This window comes from Oenanthe melanoleuca, chromosome 19 (genome assembly GCF_029582105.1).
Source record: "Oenanthe melanoleuca isolate GR-GAL-2019-014 chromosome 19, OMel1.0, whole genome shotgun sequence".
Classification (NCBI taxonomy): Eukaryota; Metazoa; Chordata; class Aves; order Passeriformes; family Muscicapidae; genus Oenanthe; species Oenanthe melanoleuca.
The window spans coordinates 1,783,586-1,804,933 of NC_079352.1; the positions used below are offsets into that span (position 1 = coordinate 1,783,586).

At 40.9% G+C, this 21,348-nt stretch overlaps 1 protein-coding gene across 4 annotated transcripts in view; it reads right to left on the minus strand.

Annotated features, from left to right (window-relative positions):
- Positions 1–906: 906 nt before the first annotated feature.
- USP32 (ubiquitin specific peptidase 32) overlaps positions 907–21,348 on the minus strand; it is a 61,998-nt gene continuing 41,556 nt past the window's right edge. Inside the window, exons 13-34 of one of the 4 annotated variants that reach the window (XM_056506493.1) lie at positions 20,437–20,629; positions 19,185–19,360; positions 18,342–18,482; positions 16,581–16,698; positions 14,228–14,382; positions 13,910–13,991; positions 13,336–13,410; positions 12,719–12,857; positions 12,384–12,489; positions 11,820–11,993; positions 11,168–11,342; positions 10,398–10,549; positions 9,730–9,841; positions 8,948–9,135; positions 8,453–8,637; positions 8,015–8,101; positions 6,998–7,118; positions 6,128–6,319; positions 5,211–5,502; positions 4,410–4,816; positions 4,023–4,115; positions 907–3,300 (exon numbers count right to left, since the gene is read on the minus strand). In XM_056506493.1, coding sequence (XP_056362468.1) covers positions 3,127–3,300; positions 4,023–4,115; positions 4,410–4,816; positions 5,211–5,502; positions 6,128–6,319; positions 6,998–7,118; positions 8,015–8,101; positions 8,453–8,637; positions 8,948–9,135; positions 9,730–9,841; positions 10,398–10,549; positions 11,168–11,342; positions 11,820–11,993; positions 12,384–12,489; positions 12,719–12,857; positions 13,336–13,410; positions 13,910–13,991; positions 14,228–14,382; positions 16,581–16,698; positions 18,342–18,482; positions 19,185–19,360; positions 20,437–20,629 — 3,537 coding nt within the window. In that variant the 3' untranslated portion in view covers positions 907–3,126. Of the gene's footprint in view, positions 3,301–4,022; positions 4,116–4,409; positions 4,817–5,210; positions 5,503–6,127; positions 6,320–6,997; positions 7,119–8,014; positions 8,102–8,452; positions 8,638–8,947; positions 9,136–9,729; positions 9,842–10,397; positions 10,550–11,167; positions 11,343–11,819; positions 11,994–12,383; positions 12,490–12,718; positions 12,858–13,335; positions 13,411–13,909; positions 13,992–14,227; positions 14,383–16,538; positions 16,699–18,341; positions 18,483–19,184; positions 19,361–20,436; positions 20,630–21,348 lie in introns of all 4 variants that reach the window. The other 3 variants (XM_056506492.1, XM_056506495.1, XM_056506494.1) reach the window with 3 other exon arrangements.

Below are 21,348 nucleotides of genomic sequence, written 5' to 3' on the forward strand. Positions count from 1 at the left end.
ATGCCTTCATCTCTTCAGCATCCCCTGCTGCACTCCTGAATCAATAAAAGCTTTACCACTGACAGCAGCATGTATGAACATCCTTGGTAATTAGAGTTTTTCATCCTTTTAAATTCCACTTTCAATACCTCAAAGCCTTAACAGAGGAAAACTCATGACAGGAACCACTAGAGCCCATAATTCTTTATATTGAAATTACATTTTCAACATTGAAAATGCCCAAGTGACTCCAGTGACACTGTGGAGTGACCACACCTGGGAAGAATGAACCATGCTCACCAGGAAAGTGTCACCACAGTGCTGCACCAACCTCCCATCCCTGCAGAGATGGTTTCACTTGCAGACACACTCTGGGGATGCTGCTAATCCTTGGGTAAATACCCACTGAGCATCTTCAAGGGCCATAAAAAAAGAACAATGGTTCATTTCCAGCTAAACATCACCATGGTGCTTTTGGAAACAGAACTGAGGTGATGTGTGCTCCTGACATCAGCTCTGTGCAGACTTTGCTCTGGTTGCCAACTCAACCAGATCCACTTCCTGCTTGGAGGAAAGCAGGCTGTGAGTGCAGCAGGGCTCTCCCATCCCTGTGAGCCCAGGGGAAGTGCCCAGCACTGTCAGCACCAGCACTGCACACCAGGTACCTGCAGATCCTGTCCAAAAACACCAGAGCAAAGCCTTCCTGTACCTGAGGGATCACTTCACTGCTGACAGGGATTGTTTTCAAGTAATAAGTGATATTATCATCAACAAAATACCCAACTTACCTTTTGTAAACAATGAAGAAGGTGCAAAGAATTGCTGGATGCACGCCCACGCTTCAGCTTTTGGATTGACAAAAGCATTTAAGCTTCATGGAAGCAGCACAGACAGGAGAACAGTTATTAAAAATTATCTGACAAGAAGTGACACTTCATCTGCATCCACAGTATTTAATTTGTTTGAATAATATAGTTACAGATAAACAGGTTCACTCCATATACAATTACCAATACCTTTGTTTTAATACAGCTCATATTCCAGTACATCAACACTATTTTATTTACAAGGTATTTATGTACATTAACATCTTTCTAAAGTCAGTGCATTGTCAATAAGTTTTATACAATAATTTACAAAGTGAATGTAGTTAATAGTTAACTTAATAAATTTACTACTAATTCTTGAATTAATTTAATTTAAAAAAATTAATTACAACCAATGTAACAAACACAGAAGATCAAATAACATTAGTAGATTGTGCTACCTGCTTAAATAAAACATTTTAAAGTAAATCAGTTGAAAATCTTTCACTTTTCATGGAGTTTGCGGAGGGAGGAGGAGACAAGTGGGTGTTGAAGAAGCTTCTAACCTAGAAATTCACAAGTCATGTCTGCTTTTCTTTAGGCTCAATGTTCAGACCACTTCAAAGATATAAAAGCCCATGGAGGATAAGGAGCAACACCTGACAGGTCAGACAAGACTCGTTTTTGGACCAGATCTGCTGCCCCCAGAGAGGCACAACCTCCAAAGGCTGGGAGGGCTCTGCCTGAGCAAGGACAGCCAGACCAGCTGATATCATTCCTTACATGGATAAACCCCAGATCCTCCTGGAAATGAGAAACTCTCTGAAGGTTTGGCATTCTTGTCAAACACCTCAAAATGAATCCAAACATTAACTGCAGAGAACCACGTGAATAACAGTTTTGTTAGTGAAGGTACAAAAATCTAAAGAACTGGGAAGATGATGTATGACAAAATTAATAAACTGCTTAAGCTCAGCTGAAGAACAAAAGGCCAAAAGAGTGAAATTTTTTATCTTCATTCAGATATGCAAACAATTTAACACTGAAAATGTTTAAAGAAATGTCTGCTCAAAAAAAACCAACCCTCTTTTTTTCCAGTCTCTGCTAAGACTCAGTCACACTTCCCCTCATGCAAGAAGCCCCTTGAATTACAGAGCATGTTGCAAGGGCATGGGAAAACAAGTCTGGTTTAATTGCCAGTATTTGCATAACCTGGTGCAACAAACAGACAAAAAAAAAAAAAAAAAGATAATTTGAAAAGGCAACCAAATTTGGAAAACAAGAAGTGGAGTTAGGAAACCAATAAAAAAACCTCCATCCATGAATGCTACAGAGCTACCTGACAGCCACAGCTTCTTCCTTTGAAATACACAGTGGATATTGACAGCCATTCACTCCAGAGCCCTTACAACAACAACAAAACCAAACAAACTGTGGGTTTCAATTGAATCAGATGCATTTTCAAAAGTGCAAATTTCAAAAGCAACACCAGTCATGAAACATAAGCTCAAGCATCTCTCCTTCCAAAAGCTGGGAACGTTTTGTGCAATGTGCACGTTTTAAGACACCGTGAGTGTAATCACAACTACTCTCTCCAACCTGAAGTTTCTTCTTGAGGCAGCTCAAAAAAGTTTGAGCCAGCACTCTTCAGGCAGAAAAGCCATTCCTGAAACATGTTGATCTGCACAGCCAACACGTGGAGAAAATACAAGTATAATAAACCATTCAAGTGTAGAAATTAATCTCTTCTCAAATGATGATTTGGTTGTGCTCCCAACACACAGAAAGAAAGCAACTGACACACATTAGTGGTGGCAAAACTGGAAACTTTTCTTCCCCATGACAACAATTTGTTTCCATTTGTGCACTTTTCCTTCTCTTGCCTTCCCTGTTTTGCCAATAAAATGCAATAAAACTGCAGGAAAAAGGAGGTAGCAATATCATGTTGTCCAAAGACAACACTACAAATTGTTTTTCCCCGTTACCTTAAACCTAACGAGAGCCTCAGGGGGACGTTAGAACAGTTGGTAAACTCTACACTACTCTGTTTAGCTCTTATTTGGATGTTGAATTTAGCTCTTATTTGGTCCTAGTTGGCTTTTCTCAAACCATTGGATTTAAAGGCCAGTGGCAGTCTCAGATGTCCAACATCAGAAACGTTTCGAGCATGTAGTGAGAAAACAGAACAAAACGATACTACAGGATATTAACTGCTTCACCAGGGGGCTCTTTTTGTGCTTTCAGCTCACAGGGGACAGTGACAACCACAAGCTGTTCTGTGTCTCAGCCAGCCTTGCCCAGGGGCACTCCCTGGGCTCTCCCTGCCTGTGGCAGCCCGGGCTCACTGCAGCACGCAGTACTTCTTGTAGTCGGACTCGAAGTCCTCGTCCATGCTGCTCGTGTCTGCCATCTTCTTGCCATCGATCTTGGGCAGGAACTGGGCATAGTCCACCCCCTGCTGCTCGTAGAACAGAATGTAGGCAGAGTCCGTGTCGATCTCGTCCGGGTGTAGCTCCTGACACGGGAAAACACCGGGAAAACCCCCGTGGGATAACTGTGGTACTGCAAACACACACCCCAAAAAGTGTGCACAGCAACAACAGCTAAAAAAGGGCACACACCCCAAAATGTGGGGCACACACTGCCCCAAAAAGTGTATTTTTAACTGGCTGTAACACAAGGAATCCCGTTTTCTCTCTCCTCTCTTTGTTACCTCACTCCATGAATTACTTGGGAACTCTGACAATTTTCTACTGATGAATGCAAATACTTAGAAATGTCAGAGCTGAGTTATTCACCAACTGAATGCAAACTGCTGCCATCATGGAAATGTATTCCTAGCTTTCCATTCTTAGGCATTTTTCCATCTTTGTATGAAATGAGCATCTTCCCTTAACTGTGGGAGCAGCTGATGAACAGATGTTACCTTGGGAAAAACCTCACGTACAATTTCAGTTAATAATTTTAATATTTATCTGATGCAGCTTTGGAGAAGCTCCTGATTGCAAACAGCAGCTCTCCAAAAATGTTTGGTTTAGTGGAAGATGTCCCTGCCCATGGCAGAGGGATGGGATGAGATGAACTTGAATGTTCCTTCCAACCCAAACCATTCTGTGATTCTAAAATTTCTTCAGCTAGAATTTCCTATTCTTTCTTTAGCTGTGGGTAATCAAAGCAAAATTATTTGAAATAATTAGAATAATTAATGTGAAATAATGAGGAAGAGAAGTGCTTTACCTTGCAGCTGCTGTCATTGTAGCAGTACCACTTGTTGTTCGGGTTTTTGGCATAAGTGACGTAATGACCCCCTCCCATAATTCCTGAATGGCACTGAGGGAAATGAAGAAGAAAAGCAATTCTGGATCAAACATCCAATAAACAATTCCCAAGTTCATTATCTGTGAGTGAGCCATCATGACAATCTAGACAGCTGGAGCTGACTAACTTTACACACAAGGAGAACAAATTACCAGAGACTTAATTCACCCCCACTTCTACAGCGAATTCATTCTGCTGACTTTTGCTCTCCTTCCCTCCAGATCCCCATGCTGGCATGAACCCAGCAGAGGCCTTTGGTTAAAGCAGTGTCCAGTGAGGCCCTCTGGGCAGAGCAGCAGCACCTACCGAGATTGCATATAGGTTGTAGATGGGGTTGACCCAGGCGTCGTCTCTTTGGTCGTCGGCGGTGTCGTCCTCGCTGTGGTTCTCGGTGCCCTGCCCGTTGCTGAGCGAGCTCTGCTCCCACAGGAACCCGTTGGCCAGAGCCCCCTCGCTGTCCTGCCCGGGCTCCAGCTCGCCCTGGCTGCCCCCCAAAGCCTGTCCTTTAGTCAGAGCATCCCCCTGCTCGTGCTCAGCACCGTTCTCCCTGTTGGCAGCCAGGTTCTCCTTGCTGCTGGACAGTTTGTTTTTCCCCAGCTGGGGCAGCCGCAGGCGCCCTTTGCCTCTCCCCAAAGTCCTTGGGCTGCTGTTGGGGCTGCTGTTCTTACTTGAAGGGCAGCTGGTTCCACTTTTCCTCCCCAAGGATGGAGATGCTAGGACAGAAAATTACAGAGATTACTAAGATGACTACAATCTAGATTTCTTTTCAAAGTGATTTTTTGAATAACCAAACCCCACTGTTTCACTGCAGCTCATGAATAATATATAGAAATAAAACCCCATCTTTGTGCACACTCAACCATACACCTAAAAACTGAGCACATCCCTTACTCTAATTCCAGCCCACTTACACAAGTACCAATATCTCTTGTCACTGAGTAACTTCTTAAATTTTCTTTCATTTTTACTGCTAAAGCTCTCCTAAGAAATGTCTCCAAAGCACAGTGCTTTGGCAAAAAACCCCCAAACATTAGAATTTTGTACATAATAACATTTTTCCCCTCCAAACACCAGCAGTGAGTGGAATTTTCCCCAGTCATTTCCTACCTTTGACATTATTGAGGACAGTAGTGTTTAGGGAGGATGGGCTCCTGTTCAGTGTATCCCCTTCTGCTGCTGTGCCAGTGATCTGCACATCTGTTTTCCTGCTGTCCCCTTGGCCAGCACGTGCTTCAGAAAGGTTCTCAACCTGCAGGGTGAGCTGCTTCCTTTGGAAATGACTTGGATCCCTTTGTACCAAAAAGGCACTTGGGTCAAAATTTTCTCTGGGAAATTTAACAATTTTCTGGGATTTTATCCAGCGGCCATTAACGAACTGGAATCTTTTCAGGTGAATGATCTAAGGGAAAACAGAAGAAAAATTAGAAAAATCTAGAATTTTAGAAAACAGAAGAAAAATTAGAAAAATCTAGAATTTTAGAAAACAGAAGAAAAATTAGAAAATTGTAGAGAAAGTTATTAAAGGGGGGGGGCAATGACATCCCAGTGAGTAATTTCACTGTTCAAAGAGAGTTTTCCCAAAAACATACACATTTGATTCTATGCTAGTAAAAACAATGCTCTGTGTGACAATTTGGATTTTGGGATAGAGCTGGTAAAATATGAAACTAATATTTTCAAGTGGAAATGATGGCAAAGGTTGCTGCAATTCAGTGATCAATTTTGAATAAGCTATGAAGTGTGAAAAACAAGAACTGCAGGTGTTCCACAACCAGACAGGAGATCGTGTCACCATCTGAGCATGAGCTGTGGCAGAGCACAAACCACCACCATTTCCTGCAAGGCAGCAGCTAAAAACATTCAAAAGGATTTGAGGTTTGCTTTACTTGCCTGCAAACTCACTCAGTGTCCCACCTGAGAGTGTGAACAAAGCAAATCATCTTATTCAGAGCAAAGCAATGGCAGATTTGTGAACAATATGCTTTGGGTTTGCTGCTGAGGAGAAGAATGACACAAGATCCTACCAAAATAGGGGGAAGTCTCCAAAGATCCAGCTTTTTGGTGGCCAGGCAGTGGGTCTTGCACTTGGAGCAGTAGTACATCTCATCCTCCCCCAGCTCCTCCTCGCTGGTGAAGGCTCTCAGACAACTGTCCAGGTTGATGGGCTCTGCCTGGGCTCGGCGGCTTTGCTCAACACTTTCATGTTCTTCCACGATCTGAAGGGAGACAAAACTGTTTCTGACTTGGAAATGTAAAACACACTGCTCAGAGCAGGGCTCTCCTCACTGTATCACATGAATAACTTCACTGGGTTGTTCAGAATTAAAGATAAAGACGAGATGTGATAAGTTCTGGCAGGAATTTTATTTCAGTTATGAAGAGACAGATAAAAATAATTCACTGTTCTTATACTTGGGCTCTGCTTATAAATTATCCATAAAGCACAACTTTATAGATAAAACTCACAAATTGGAACAGTTATTCCAGGTTAACCCAGCTATAGGCTTACCTTCAGATGTGTTTTGTTGACTCAATGAGAAAACAGGTTTACTCACATGCATAATTGTTTATAGTTATAGAAAATTTATCAAATTAAGATATTTTGTAATGTATTCTGTAATATATTATTAGATATCTTGACTAGCTTAAAAGCAATTCACAACAGACAGCAAATGCACTGCTGTGGTTCTTTAAAAGCTTCCCTTCCACACCATTAGACCACATAAGAGGCCTAACATCAAGAGATCAATTTATCCAGAACACACTGCCCCACGATTGCTGCCCTTGGTTTAACAGAAAATGGACAAAAGCAGCAGCAAGTAAACAAGAAGGCTGCAGTGGGTGTTGTTTCAGAGGTGCTAACAAGGAACAGAGGGTCTCAGCTGGGGTTTTACCCGTTCCTGCGAGGTCTGGTAGCGCAGGTGCAGCGCCGTGGGGTCCCAGTCCACAGCAATGTAGGCATTGCCCACACAGGCCCTGTCCTCTGAGCACTCAATCTTACAGCCACGGCAGAACCTGCAGCACAAGGGTTGGATGTGGTCAGGGAAGTGTCCAATCACTTCTATTCATCCAGTTCTGCTCCTTGTTTTGTATCACCTGCACCCTCCAAGCTCCAGGCCTTGCTGTCAGTGTGAGACATTTGTATGCAGCAATGCTCAGGGTTATTTGTGTTTTTACTGCAAAACTTTACCAGAGGGAGAAATGCAAGCAGCTGGGTGAGCTCCAGCATCTGCCTGCACATGATCCAGTGGAAGGTGTCCTGCCCATGGAAGGAGGTTGGAATGGGATCTTTAAGGTCCCTTCCATTCCATTATGATCCAGTGCTGACCAAATCCAGCTACGACCCCAAAAACTCCAGTGCTCTATCTCCATCCTGATAACTAGTTCTAAGAGCTATAAAACACTTTTTAAAAAATTAGTTTATGGCTTGAATACATTCCAGCAAGGGTCTGGAATTTTCATTAGCAAGTCTCTGTTTGTCATCCTTCCAGGGTGAATTCCTTATTGCTCATTTTAGATCTTACCCTTCAAATGGCAAGGAACTGACAGGGGTGGATGAATTACATCTAAAAATTTGGGGTTGTGTGAATTCCCCCAAAACATTGTAAGTCTGTGGATATAAAAGGCTGCACACAGACACAGACTACTGTAAGGGGTTAACAAGTTTTGGATAATCTAATTTCTGTCTCCTAATTTAAAGTTTCTGTGGCAGCAGAACTTTCAGCTCTGCAAGTCATAAAAGCTGTGCTGCAGTGCAAATCTGCCTGGAGAGAGTTCTGGTGAAATGACATTCCAGATTCTTATTGTTTGATATTACCTCTGAAGTCTGAAATGTACCACAGACCCATTACCATAAATTACCTTTCTGCTGGAGTGATTCCCTGCTGTAAATGGAAAAAAGGACAATTTACCTGTACCATGGACACCAAGCACAAGAATTTCCATCCTTCTGAACTACCCTGAGGGTGAAGGGGTACTGATACCCCATGCTGTCATCACTGAAACAGAGGAGAACACAACATCAAACAGCAGCACTCTCACTGCAATTACCTCCCTTCATTGGGCTTGTTATGATTACTTAAAGAAAACCCTCCAAATTATAATTTTGGTTACAATTTACTATTAAAAGCTGCCTTTCCATGGATAAATTTGTAAGATAAATAATTATCAATCACTGGGTAAGAACGGAGCCAACCTTTAAGTGCAGCTACATTTAACTGTACTAAAAAGGATTTAATTTTAATTACTGCTGTTATTATGAGAAATCAAACAAACATGATTTTAAATCTTGCAAGCAAGTGTAAGGCAGTGTACTGTAATCAGAGCCAAGGCTGAGGTGCCCAACTCACCAGTCCTGGGCATGGTTACTGGCTTCCTGAGGAGGGAGGGGGCTGGCCAGCCTGGAAACCTGGATCCACACAGCATCATAGAGGTCCCTTTTCCGTGTGTGAACTGTGCAGGGAACAATCAGGGGCATCCCAAAGAGACTGGGCCGGTTCTTCTGAGATGAGAGAAAGTACAGCTCTGTCCTCATCTGTGGGAGGCAAAAGCAGGACTCAGATGTCAAGGTGCATTAACTAACAGTACAATAACCTGGATTGCTGGCCTTGTGACTTATTTCAGGCCTTGGCAATTAAAATTCATCAATGACTGTATTAAAATGACTCAGATTCCAATATTAAATGCAGTAAATTTTGATCACTGACTTTGCAAGTGTTTATATTCTATGATATCACGGCGAGGGTATCTGACCACATCAAACACAAATGTGTATAATTATCAGATGGACATTAAAGAAACCTTTGCTCTGTGAACATTTCTCCCCCAGTGTGCAGGGCACTGACCATTTTCCTGTGCACTGCAATGATGTAGCCTGTGCAGGGGCTGTCACACAGCGAGGCCACGTGGCCGTTGAGGCTCCAGCTGGGCACCACCGTGTTGGGCATCCCGTTGGGAATGAGGCTGGGCTTGGGCACGTCCCCGTTCATCAGGATGCTGGGGGCTCCATTGGCTGCTGGCCCAGTGGGGATCTCTGCAGGCAGACAATGCACTCATCAATTCTCCCTGACTCAGCTCATCCTTTCCATCCCGTGTGGATACCGAGCACAGCCTGCCCTTGTCCTTTCTTTAATCCTCACTTAAGTTTTTTAGTAACACTGAACAAGTTTAAACCACAGTGGACATGTCTGAACAGTCCAAGCCTTGCTCTGTATTGTGTGCACCAGCTGCTTTTCTCCATGGTTTTCTGCCTAGTTGTTTTCCTGCATATTTTACTGTTCCTTCACACACTTAGCTGTTTTCTGTATATTTCTTAGTTGAGACCAGTGTTTATAACAAGGGCACAAAATAAGTCATTTTAAGTGTTTTTCAACAACTTGTTGAAACCCTTCAAAGCCACTGAAACATAAACTGTGCTAAATCAGAAAAAAAAAAGCTAAAAAACAGAATATTAAATTTAAAAACCCAAAGGTGGGTGGCAAAGCTTTAGACGAGCACCAATCATCGTCTTTAAGAGACTCGTGAAAAGTGTGTAAACAACATAAAACCACCAATCAAAAAATGTGTAATGATGTAAACAGCAGTCTTAAAATGTGTAACTAAAAGCAGGAGAGCAGAGCTGTCCCACCTGTCTGCACAGGGCTGCAGGCTGAGGTGGGGGAGCCGGGGATGGGGATCTCGAAAGCGCACAGGAAGCCGCTGACGGACAGCCGCACCTTCTGGTTGTCCTGAGGGAAGTTCTGCAGGAGAGAGGGAACCTGCTCAGGCACTTGGACACCTTCCTCTGGGACCAAAAGGTGTTTGTTCCTCTGCAAACTGCATTTATCACCTGCCTCCTTACAGCTTGCCAGCAGAATAAAGGAGCCCAAGCCCTCTGCAGGAGTTCAGTTCTCTAAACACACCAAGAGCATCTCACTTCAAGCACTTTTAATCTACAGCACAAAAATCCATCTGGAAATATCCATAAACCAGCCATTACTCATGGTTCTGATGTCTTGGGAGTGTTAAAACTCACCACAGCACCTTAACTTGAGATTTATTACCTCAAGGTGATTTTTTTCCCTAAAAGTATCATTAGCAATCAATTTTAATCTATTTACAGCAAGCCAAATTACTTTAAGAATGAAATAAAAGTTCATATAGAGAGATAACTAAGCTGATTTTTTATCATACTTTTAGTTTAATTATTTCCCAGCTCTTCTAAGCAAAGTTTAAATGTTAAAAATAATAAAGAAGTAACAAAAACACCCAAAGCATGTTGCAGCAATAATGAATCTTTTTTTTTTTTCTTTTTACCTTTATATTGGAGCTGTGCACCTCTGCAAGCAGAATCTGCTCTGGTTTGAGGCCACAGAGTTCACTGAGCTGTTTTTTCAAGCCTGTGTACTTCTCATCCATGTTCAATCTCAGCCCATATCGAACAGGAGTGGTACCATCTAATTTAATTACTTTAAAGGGGAAAAGAAACACCCTGCTCAGCAACCCAGGCAAGTTTTAATGACAATAATACATTACAGCTCCTCACTTATTGGAAAATATTTTTTCCCCAGCTTGAATGGATGATTTATTTTATTTTCCCAGTCAATTTTCCAGGACTGCAGGCGATGTCACAATGTCAGAAAATCTCTTGCTGCATAGGCAGTAGAAATTTTGAAACCATTTTCTTTCACTTTTTTATCATGTTTCCTTTTGCCTCTTTTCCAGCAATCCACAGCTCCTTCAGAGCACAGTTCATGACCCATATTGTATTTTCCCCCCAGCCCCTGTTTTTCCTCTAGGCAGATTTAGGACAACCTCCACAAGAGAGGGAACAGAAAAAAGTTCTCAAAAATCTCCCTTTTAAAAAAGGTTTTGTATCAAATCCTTCAATCAAGACTAAAAATGGGCCATCCTTTTCTGCTTCTAAATGTTTTATCTTGGTTGAACTGTCTTCCAATGAAAATTCTTGCACTCTGTTATATTAAAACGACTGTATTATTCTTAATAAATAGTAACAAACCAAATGTGATGTTTTCTAGATATCCCACTTATACAGATTTTATTTTAAGAATGACATATTTACTCACCTGTAATTTCTAGATGCATGTAGCTGTCCATTGGCAAAGGCAAGGATAAAAAATTAAAAGGGTCAAACCTAACACTTATATGCCCACAAGTTTTACATTTCACTTGTGACTTCAGCTGCCCATGAAATAAATCTACAACAATGGATCTGTTTCTTCTCAGATGGTTTTCCCAGGCCTGAAATGAAGCACAAAAAATAGAATACAATGTCAGAAACTGGAGACTACTTCATTGGTGTCCAAAGTTTCTTTGGGCTATGGGAGTCAAATTATTTCCATAAAAGTTATTTCCTAATTTCTAATGAATAGGAAGTATTTAATTACAGCACAAGTAAAGTTCTCAACAGAATAATCAAGGTATGACACCATTTAAAATATTTCTGAGGTGATCATCAAGCATCTTGAAATATTTTGATACTCTCTAATTTTGAGTTGTTCTAAATTGTTGTGAAGTATCATCTTCATAATTTTATTACAACAATTAAAACTAATTTTCAGCTCAAAGGTAAAATTATCTCTGTAAATCACAGCTCTGACAAGATCCAAAGGGTGCTACACTCACAAAAGCATTGCCTCATCAACAATTTCTCAGCTTGGTACTGTAAGGAAAAAAAAACACACAAAAAACCCCAAAGGCAAAGATTTCAAGTCCCACCTCTGCTGCTACTTCCCAGTCTGGCCGACCATCACTGTCCTTCAGTTCCACATATGGCTTATCATGAACTCTGTTCAAATCCTCATGGAGCCCATCCAGAAGAAAAGCCAGAAGCTCCTGTGAGTCTTGCTGTTGAAAGCCATTAAATCTTGGAGCATATTTTGCTATTGTCCACTATTAAAAAAATAGAAAAAAAACTTATTTAAATAATGCAAAAAAAAGTAAAAATAAATTGAAATACTGTAGATGAGATATGTGCTGTCAATGAACACAAATTCAACTGCCAAAAACTGAAGGGAGTCCCTTTGATTTCAGAACAAAAGCCCATTTACAGGCAAATGAATCTTTTTTTGTACCTAAAAAGAGCTACAAAAGGTACTTCTTCAGACCATGTAACTCCTCTGGCCTTACAACCACAAATTCCACCAGGTCTGATGAACACTGGCTCCTTCTAGGGAAGACTCTGAGTCTCCAAACTGCTACAACACAGGTAACACCAGGAAAACTTGCACTGAAATTCTGCTTTTCCAAGAAATCCTTGTTTTCCAGCCCATAATAACTCACCCTCAGCTTTAAGGGGGCTATGTTCTTCTGGGTGCCACTCCACAGCTCCTGGACCAAATCCCCATAGCACTTGGCCATGTGTCCTTTCATTCCTATGGGATTTGTCCTAGAAATCACAGAGGAATTCATACCAGGTTAGAAGAAGGAAGCAGAAAAGCTTCCTGCTCCCAAAAACAAGAGGTTGTATTTCCATGTCTCTAACACAGCATCTGCTGCAGAGCTGGTAACACTGAATTTCAATCATTCCTTTACACTGAATTTCAGCCTGCAGAAGCAGACAGCCCTGAATAAATGTTCCAGCCCCCCAAATGCCACTGTTCTCCCCCAGGAATTACCTGTTGAGCTCGTAGAGGTGCCTCCCTGAGATGAAGTAACGTGTCAGGGGCTGAGTGTTGCTGACACACTGGATGCTGGAGTTCATGAAACACGTGTTCCCCAGGTTGCTCAGGCCTGTAGCACCCTTCTCAGTGGGAACTGAGCACAAAAACATCATTTTAGTTGTGCAGATGAGAAAATTCAGAAGGTTGTAGCAGCACAGTAACCAATTTAATTGAACCTGCTCCCAATTATGACACTACATGGATGCAGATGTTTAAAATATCTTTAAAATATCTCCTCTCTCAACTCTGCTTCACAAAAATTGAGGTATTTTGTTGACAGACAGTAGTGCAATCCATACAGAATATTTACAGGTAATTATGGTACTGAAAATTCTAAGTTCCTTTGTTAAAATCTTAATTATTCCTTGCCTTAACAAAATCCAAGGTAATAAACCAAAAATCCCACCCTCCCACATTTCCAGCATTTAACTAAATATAAAGGCCAAGCAAAGCAGCATCAAAGACCTCACCCAATGTTAACAGGATTTGTGTTTAAAATAATTGCTTTAACATTTCAGCTGCTTTCTTGGATTTTTCTTCTCATCATAATCCAGTGATTCTGCCAGACTCACCTTTGTGTCTGTCTATTTTACTGCTGTTTGCTATAAAAGACATTTCTTCTGGCCAGCTCATGTCTTTGTTTCGAACTAGAAAAGGACATGAAAAGGGACTTTTAAAAATTGTTACTTACTCCACAGAGCTTACAGAGCTGAAGAGCTTTAATTAAAATTCTCTAATATTTGGGATTAAAAATGTGCTTACTTCTAGCTATTATTTTTGCTAGTTTTCATTTCAATGTTTCTAATCATTATTGGAACTCATTCTAACACTGGCATCCCTCCAACCACACCAGTAACTTCTTTAGGAAGCAGCCTTGGGATTGCTTTTGCTGTTAAATAGCAAATTTTTCAGTGCTTATTCTAATTCTTAATAAAGATCCACCAGGTCTGAATAAATCAGTCCATGAGACACCATTATTATTTTGTGTCACTGCAAACCAACAAAATATCCAAATGTATTTCAAAATGGGGACAAAATACATGAAAATTTTCCTAAATTCCCTAAATTAACTTTGCTACCACCTCCCCACTGGTTCCCTCTGTAAACCTCTATTTTTAGAGGTATAGTCAATTATACTTTTTATACCTTCTATTACTAAATGCTGCTCATCTTGGATTTTAAGGTATTCCAGTCTGTGATCTTCATCATCCAGCAAAGTGAGATAGTTCTGCAGGAGAAAAAAAAACAAAACCACATTACAGAATTAGAGTTCTACATGAACAACACTGAGGATCCTTTCACCTCAAATGGAAACTAAAGCACAAAAAATCCTGAAAAATAAACAGCAACTGTAAAAGATCTTTATGGCCACTCTCATTTTTCTGTGCATAATTAATAGATTCTGGAAAGGAATAAACACATAATATAAAAATAAAGAAAAGGAAGGAAAAGGAGCAGTTTTACCTCACTGTTGTAGAGCCAGAGGCGCATGTCCTCCTCCTTTATCCTCAGCCTCTGGGACAGGTACTCGTGGATCTCTTTGATGGTTTGCATCCTGCTGAAGCAGCCAGTGTAAGCCAACACCCTCTTCAAAGGAGCATTTGGGGAAGGGACATTCCCTGCATTCACAGTGAGAGAATGGATTCACCCAGAGGTCAGATCAATAATTGCACACTGAATTTACTCTCTGCAAAAAGGATTGTACACTTACAGTGCTTGTGTTTATGAGTTAGGTGGAGACCCAGTTGTTACAGTACAACAAATTTGCTGTCACAAAGTAGATAAAATACCTCCCTTCTTAGCAAAACCTATTAGGAAATTGCTTCTCTGAGATTCTCAGAGGAAATTAAAAAATTCAATGGAGTTTTACAAGTTTTCACAAGTCTTTCTGTCTCTTAAAGACATAGTATGAGAGGCAAAGGGAATTTTCAAAATAAAGGACTTGAAAATCTCATAAGGATTTCTTTTTTGAGAGAATGTTTTAAGTAAAATATAAGGTAAAAAGATCAGTTTGACTATTTTTGGGAATAGCATGACTTTGCTGCAGTTCTCCTGTGGGGATGAATGCTGATCTGTGCACATGAAATCAGCCTGGCAGCTCACAATAGAAGTACCTTTAATAACTAAATTTCTTAGAAACTAAATTCCTCAAAACATTCTGTGAAGACACCTGGGATTTCCACCAAAATTTCTCAACATGCTCACATTTGCAACAACAAATTAATTGGTCAAGATTGTTGCTCCTTCTAATGGGAGCTTATCTTTAAATAAAAAATTTGCACGTGAGATGAGACCAACTTTAAAGAGGGTGGGTTTTTTGAGCTTTTTTTGGTTTAAAATTCCAAAGTTCCCCACTCCTTCCAAACATGAAAAGCTTTTATTATCCAGCCAAATTCAAACTGGGCAACTGCAATCCTTAAGTAGCCTGAGAAGTGACACAATTCTATTTTCACTGTTAAAAGATTACAATAAAATAAACATTACATGAAAAGGTGCAGTATTACATTATCACATGCAATTTGTCAAGAGAGTAAATGATACCTTATAAATCAGCAAAGCATCAGTTTGGCTTCAGTGTACTAAGCAAAGTACTCAGTTTTTTTAAAAGAAGACATTTTCTGAGATTAGGGATCAGAGGATTAGTTGTAAGATTACAGCAAGAAAGCACATCTGAGAACTCCACAAGATTAATAACAGATTGGACAATCAAATTAGTGCAGTGCAAAGTAATTCCAAATCAAGATCAAATTTGGCACATGAGAAGATTCTCTTCATTGGAATTTGGGCATTTTAGGATGTCCAAACAAAGCAGTCTCATTGGATGAGGTCAGGCAGGAAAGCTGAATTTGGGCAGAGGCAGTTTGTGCAGCACAGCTCGATGGCACAGGCAGCTGCTGACTGCAGGGGGTTGGGATCCTACCAAAGCAGTGAAAAATGGAGCATCTGCACCAGGGTTTTACCCCCATTCTGACACCAGCAAGGCTGAAGGACTGAATTCCCAGCAGTCAGGTGTGCCCATTTTTGGACAAGTTACTCTGGATGTGACTCATTGTGAACAGCAGGGATTCCTTCCAGCCTCTTGTGCAAGGCAAACTGGGAACCAGAGACAAATCCTGCAACACCTCAGCTGAATGTGAAGCCACAACCTAAAGATTACTCTTGTACAATCTTCTGGTGAGCATTACCACCACAATTATGACAAAGAGATTTTAGCTGAGTGTTTATACTTCGTATTTAATTGTCTTTTTGAACTACATCAAGTAATGCTCTTCATATTCCATTCATTTCATCGCTCTCTAAAGAGCATTAAATAATTTTGGGCATCAAAGCCCAGCTGCCCAAGTAACTTAGAAGCAGTTGGCTGAGCATTAATTGAATTAATTGTGCCACTGCAGTATCAGAGAGGCACAGAGGCACCTATTCCACAGCTGCAGGGATCACTCCCAGAACGGGAATGCCCAGCTCTGGCTCTTCAGCTCAGTTCAGCTTCTGCAGTGCTCATTTCTCACTCCCAACTCACCCATAACAGTGGCAATCAAGTAATTTCCCTGCCAATGGTGCCTGCTGCCTCTTCCCTTGAGGAGGGAGCAGGAAGAAAGGCCTGCCAATGCTCCCTGCTGCCTCTCCCTTGAGGAGGGAGCAGGGGAAAGGCCTGGGCGCTGCCGAGCGCCGATCGAGCTGGAGCACAAGCGCGGCGCAGGAAGCTCCCCCAGCCTGGGCTGGCCTGGAAACTGCACAGGGGGTGCTGCTGGTTCTTGCTGCATTCTTAAGTTACCTCTGGGCAAATGCTGAGGGAACATTCTGAGGCTCATCATACCCATATTGACCCAGACGTTGGACTGCTGGGTGCGCGTGGCCGGCTGCTGCCGCAGGAACAGCAGGTACCGTGGGAACAGCTCCAGCTCGGGCACGTTGGTCTTGCTGTTCTTGATCACCTGCAAAAACAGGTTGGGAACATTTCAGAGACTCTCTTGGCAAGCGTGGAGGGAACAGCAATAGCAACAGGAGTGATTCAATCATTAAAAAGTGATTAAATAATTTAAAAACTAAACTCTTTGATGAGGAGACAAAAAATCTGAACTTCTCGTGGGGTTTTAGGCAAATATCCCCAGGAATGACAATTTCCTGATTCCTAAGCACTTTTTGGAGCTTATTAACTGCAGGTTGTCAAAAGCAAACAACTTATTTAGTGCAGCATCACTCTGTGCACCACACCATGGAAAGAATATTTTTATAATTCCTGGAATATACGTGAATCCACAATGAACCTCATTAATTCCACTCGGTGTATAATACTTCCACATAAAAGTTTCACAGAACTGACAAATGCAGGATAAGACATTTGGTTTGAACTTTGTGAACCACAAGATTGACTTAAAACCTTCATAATGTACAAACAGGCTGCAACCTACTTTAGTTACATTTTGCTGCATTGACAGAAAAAGCTGAAATTACCCCAAAACATATTTTGCAGCTTTCCAGCCCCATTTCTACAAAGATTTTGCCATCCAGATCTGCCCAAATATACAACCAGAAATGGAAGGGATGTTCAGTCTTTTTGTGACCATGTGAAGCAGGAGAAAACAGCTCAAGCTGTGAGAAGGAATGTACCACACCAAAGTGCCACATATTCAACTTCAGCTGTAACAAAAACAATGGTGTGACATTTTCTGAGGGAAAAAAAGCACATTACTTTGTGTATAAAGTGATGTGGCCTTTTCTGGATCATGAAAGGTGTTTGTTTCCATGGAGAAAGTGTGGGAGGAGGTAAGAAGCCAGTGATTTTTCCCTGTAAAATAATTGTATGCACTAGAGCCAACAGACCAAATTGTCAAAAATCACAGAGATAATCCTCTCCCATCTGTGACACTGCATGTTTGTGACACCAACCACCACAAATCTATTGCTACCAGCACAAAAATATCCCCTCATATCCTTTCTTTAAAGTGCATCTCCTACAAGGGACTACCTGACAGAGCACAAACCAATCACTCTGTGGAATAAATACACTCCAGAGAAATTGAAGAAGAAGTTCTCAATGTTTCCAAGTGAGCAGAATCCTGCAGCTCCAGATCCCAGGTGCTCCTGAGCAGCCATTCTGAAGAGTCTTGGCCTGTTCTCTGTCCTGGACTCACCCATTGCCAGCTGCTTCTGAGCTCTCCCCAAACTCTGCACTTTGTGTTTGTGTGATGCTGAGCCTGAAGCAGATATTGTTGCCTTCTCCCCATTTGATGAAATTGTCAGAGAGAAGGAACAGGTTCTCAGAGCTGCAGGTGTCCCACTTTCCATTGCATAACTTTTTAGCTTTTAAAGATGAGAGTTTTGATGCCAATCCTTTAAAACTGCCCTGAGGTTTACTTTGGTGTGCTTTAGCAAACACCAGCAGCTGAGCAGAACTTCTGCCCTGCTGCAAAGCTCCAGCTAAACAGCCACAGCTTTCCACCCAGGCCCAGTCTGGAGGCTGCTTTTTCCCAGTTTGCTCTTCAAGACACTGGATGAAGTAGGAGATGGCTGGAAGAGGTTACCTGGTGCCACTGGACAAATTTGGTTGTTAAAAGTGTCCAAAATCACAACTCACCGGCCTGGGCAAGGACAGGTTTGCTCCATACCAGTGGTAAAGTGCTCTCCAAACTGGTTCTGGCACCATGACATAGTCCTTCCCTTCCACCAGCTGTGGAGATCTCTTTAACCTTCCACCCTCCATAGTTAAGGATGCAGCCTTTAAAAAAATTAAAAAAAAAAAAAAGGGGTTTTGTCACATCTCAAGTGGAGAAATTAGTACATGGCCACAATGATTTCAGTTCAGGAACACAGAACACTCTTTAATTATTAAAAGACTTCTAAGTAACAATTAGCAGCTGCTTTTCACATTGAGATGGTAGTTAAATGTAACAGTAATTAACATTCAAGTCTCTTTATTTACTGTTTCTCTAAAAGCTTGTGCAGTACAAAATTCATGTGTTTTGCTCTTGTGTCACCTACTCCAACAACTTAGAATAGAAAAATCCCCTCTCTGCTCAGCACTGATGCTGCTGGACTGTGCTTCATGTTCTATTTGCACTCATAGTGCAAAAACTATCAGTTTTGTTTTACTGCATTGTTATGCATCAGCAGCAAATTCATATTTAGATGGAAATGCTGAAGTGTTTGATTGTCAAAGTATTTTCCATTAAATGCTGCAAGCTGTCTTTTCATAAATACCTTTCCAATTGTAAGAATATTTTGAATGTTTCTTTTCTCACAAAACACAAGAGCAGCCTTAGGAGCAGAACACAAAAATAAGAGTAAGAAACTGAAATTTTGCTGTGTGACAGAGCAGTGTTAATTCAGAATTAAGCTGAAAAAACCAACACAAAAAAAGCTGTGATAAAAGAGAGCTAAAACATGCTTTTCCTTTATTGCCATGCCTTGGCTGCTTTACCTTCACTGGCTCCTGGGTCACCAGGGGCTGGTTATCAATAGCTCCTGGTTTCTGGGGGTTCAGCTGCAGCAGAGAATTCCCATTGGATCCAAGGAAACACTGGTTGTTATTGTCTGAAGTGTTGTGCTGCCTTGCAAAGCTCACCTCAGAGCCTGGGGTGCCAGGGTACAGAGTATCTGAGCACAGAGCAAGAGAAAAACCAGAAAGAATTCAGTTCCTGATCCCATAAACCACAAAGGAATGAGTTACACTCTTGTATCCTTCTTTTAAAAAATATTGAGTTTGCTGTCCTTCATCCTGCAGTGCAACATGCAACTCTTCCACCTCCAGAGGGATAAACCTGTTATCTCTCAGAAAGGGATTTATGATTTTATAGTATATATCCTTTTTAATATATATTTTAGATCATCATTACACAAACACAGCTCTGAAACAGCTTTGTATGAGCAAATGTGGTGAGCATTTAGTTGGTATCTGGATGTTTGAATATCAAACTCCTAAAAAACTCATACAGAACTGGAGATATATCCAATAATGCCTTGTTTTATTTTTCCTTGAAAAGGCAAATGGTTTTATTCTTATAGAAGCTGCTTTGGTCATGCAGAACTAAATGGAAATTTCAATAAAAAATAAAAATAAAGAAGCTTTGTCTCTCTGTTTCCCCCAAGCCCTATACCAAAAAAAAAAAAAAAAAAAAATCACAGTAATTTACCTAATTTCAATTGAAGTTATGATTTTAAAATATCAGATGCAACCTCACAAGAAAAAATTCTCCAATTCTCACAAGAACTCATTGAAAATCAGGACTAAAATCTCTTCTTTCACAAAGATGGCTCTAAGGATCTGCACAAACTCATTCAAATTTAAATCACATGCCCTGTAAAACTACAACTGTGCTTTTCCTCATGGCTTTTTGCTGCTTCTTCCCTCTTTTTATTATCACTCCATGGCAGAGTATAGGATCAATCAGGTTAAAACAACTTCATGTGAAAGTGAGGGGAGGGGAAATCCTCTCAGAAAATTAACAATAGGACAAAAAATACCTTGAAAATAATTCTGGAAATTAATCTCAGCACAACAGATAAACTGCTGTTAAATCAGACTTTGTGTTTAGCCACCACAGACTAAAAAATCCTAAAAAAAATCCTAAAACTCCTGCAATCCAAGCTGTGTTATCTGTCTGGCTGGAGGGTCCATGCAGTTTTCCCAAAAGCTGTTCTACATTAAACCTCCAAGGAAATAAGATGCTTACTGCTGCTGGTGGACTCTGAGGCTTCTGAGGCAGTGGAAATATTATCTGAAAACTTTTCTTCTGGTGCACTGAAGTCATTAAGACCTCCCATTTTGTCTTCTCCCTGTTCTGGGGTATTGGCTGCAGCAGCTACCAGGGGATTCTTACCTCCACTCAAGACAGATGAAGGCTCTATCACAACTGGGTTTGCATCCTAGAGTTGGGAAAAAATAGGAAAGTTAATTATGAGCCATGATCAAAGATATGTCAGTCAAAGCAGCCACCAAAAATTCACACTTCTGTGACCACTTTTCACAAGATTTCCTGAACAAAAAATGCTTTCTGCATGTACCAGAAAAAAAACAAAAAAACAACCCCACCAGCAGAAATAAATTCCCAAAATTGTTAAAACAATCAAATAAACCATTCTGCACAGAGTTAGAATTCCAAAGTTATTTCCCTACCTAGATACATAAAATATACCTGGTTTTAAACAGCTGTAAATAAAACACATTTTTTACAGGCTGTAAATATTTGAAGACTTGAAGTTTCTATGGTCAAATGAGAACAGCAAGCACAACAACAAAAACCACATTTTTCCCTCAAACCTGCAGCATTTTCCCAGAAATTCTGGTGGTTTTTTATTTTTGCTTGAGAAGTGCAGTGAGTACTGGCCTTGTGCCATTATGCAAAGGATTAGGGATGGAATCCTGTGCACATCTGAGCACTCACACCAGGCTGAAGATCAAATTACCTGGCATTTCTGGCATTTAAACCCTCATTTGGCCAATTCACTGTGCACAAAGAATAATGGTCATTACAAGGTTAGTTAATGCACAGACTGCAGTTTTCTGAGTACTTCCAGCTATTTCTTTTTATAAAATAAATCAAGTACTTATATGATTACTTATGAGGGTATAAAAACTCTTTTGA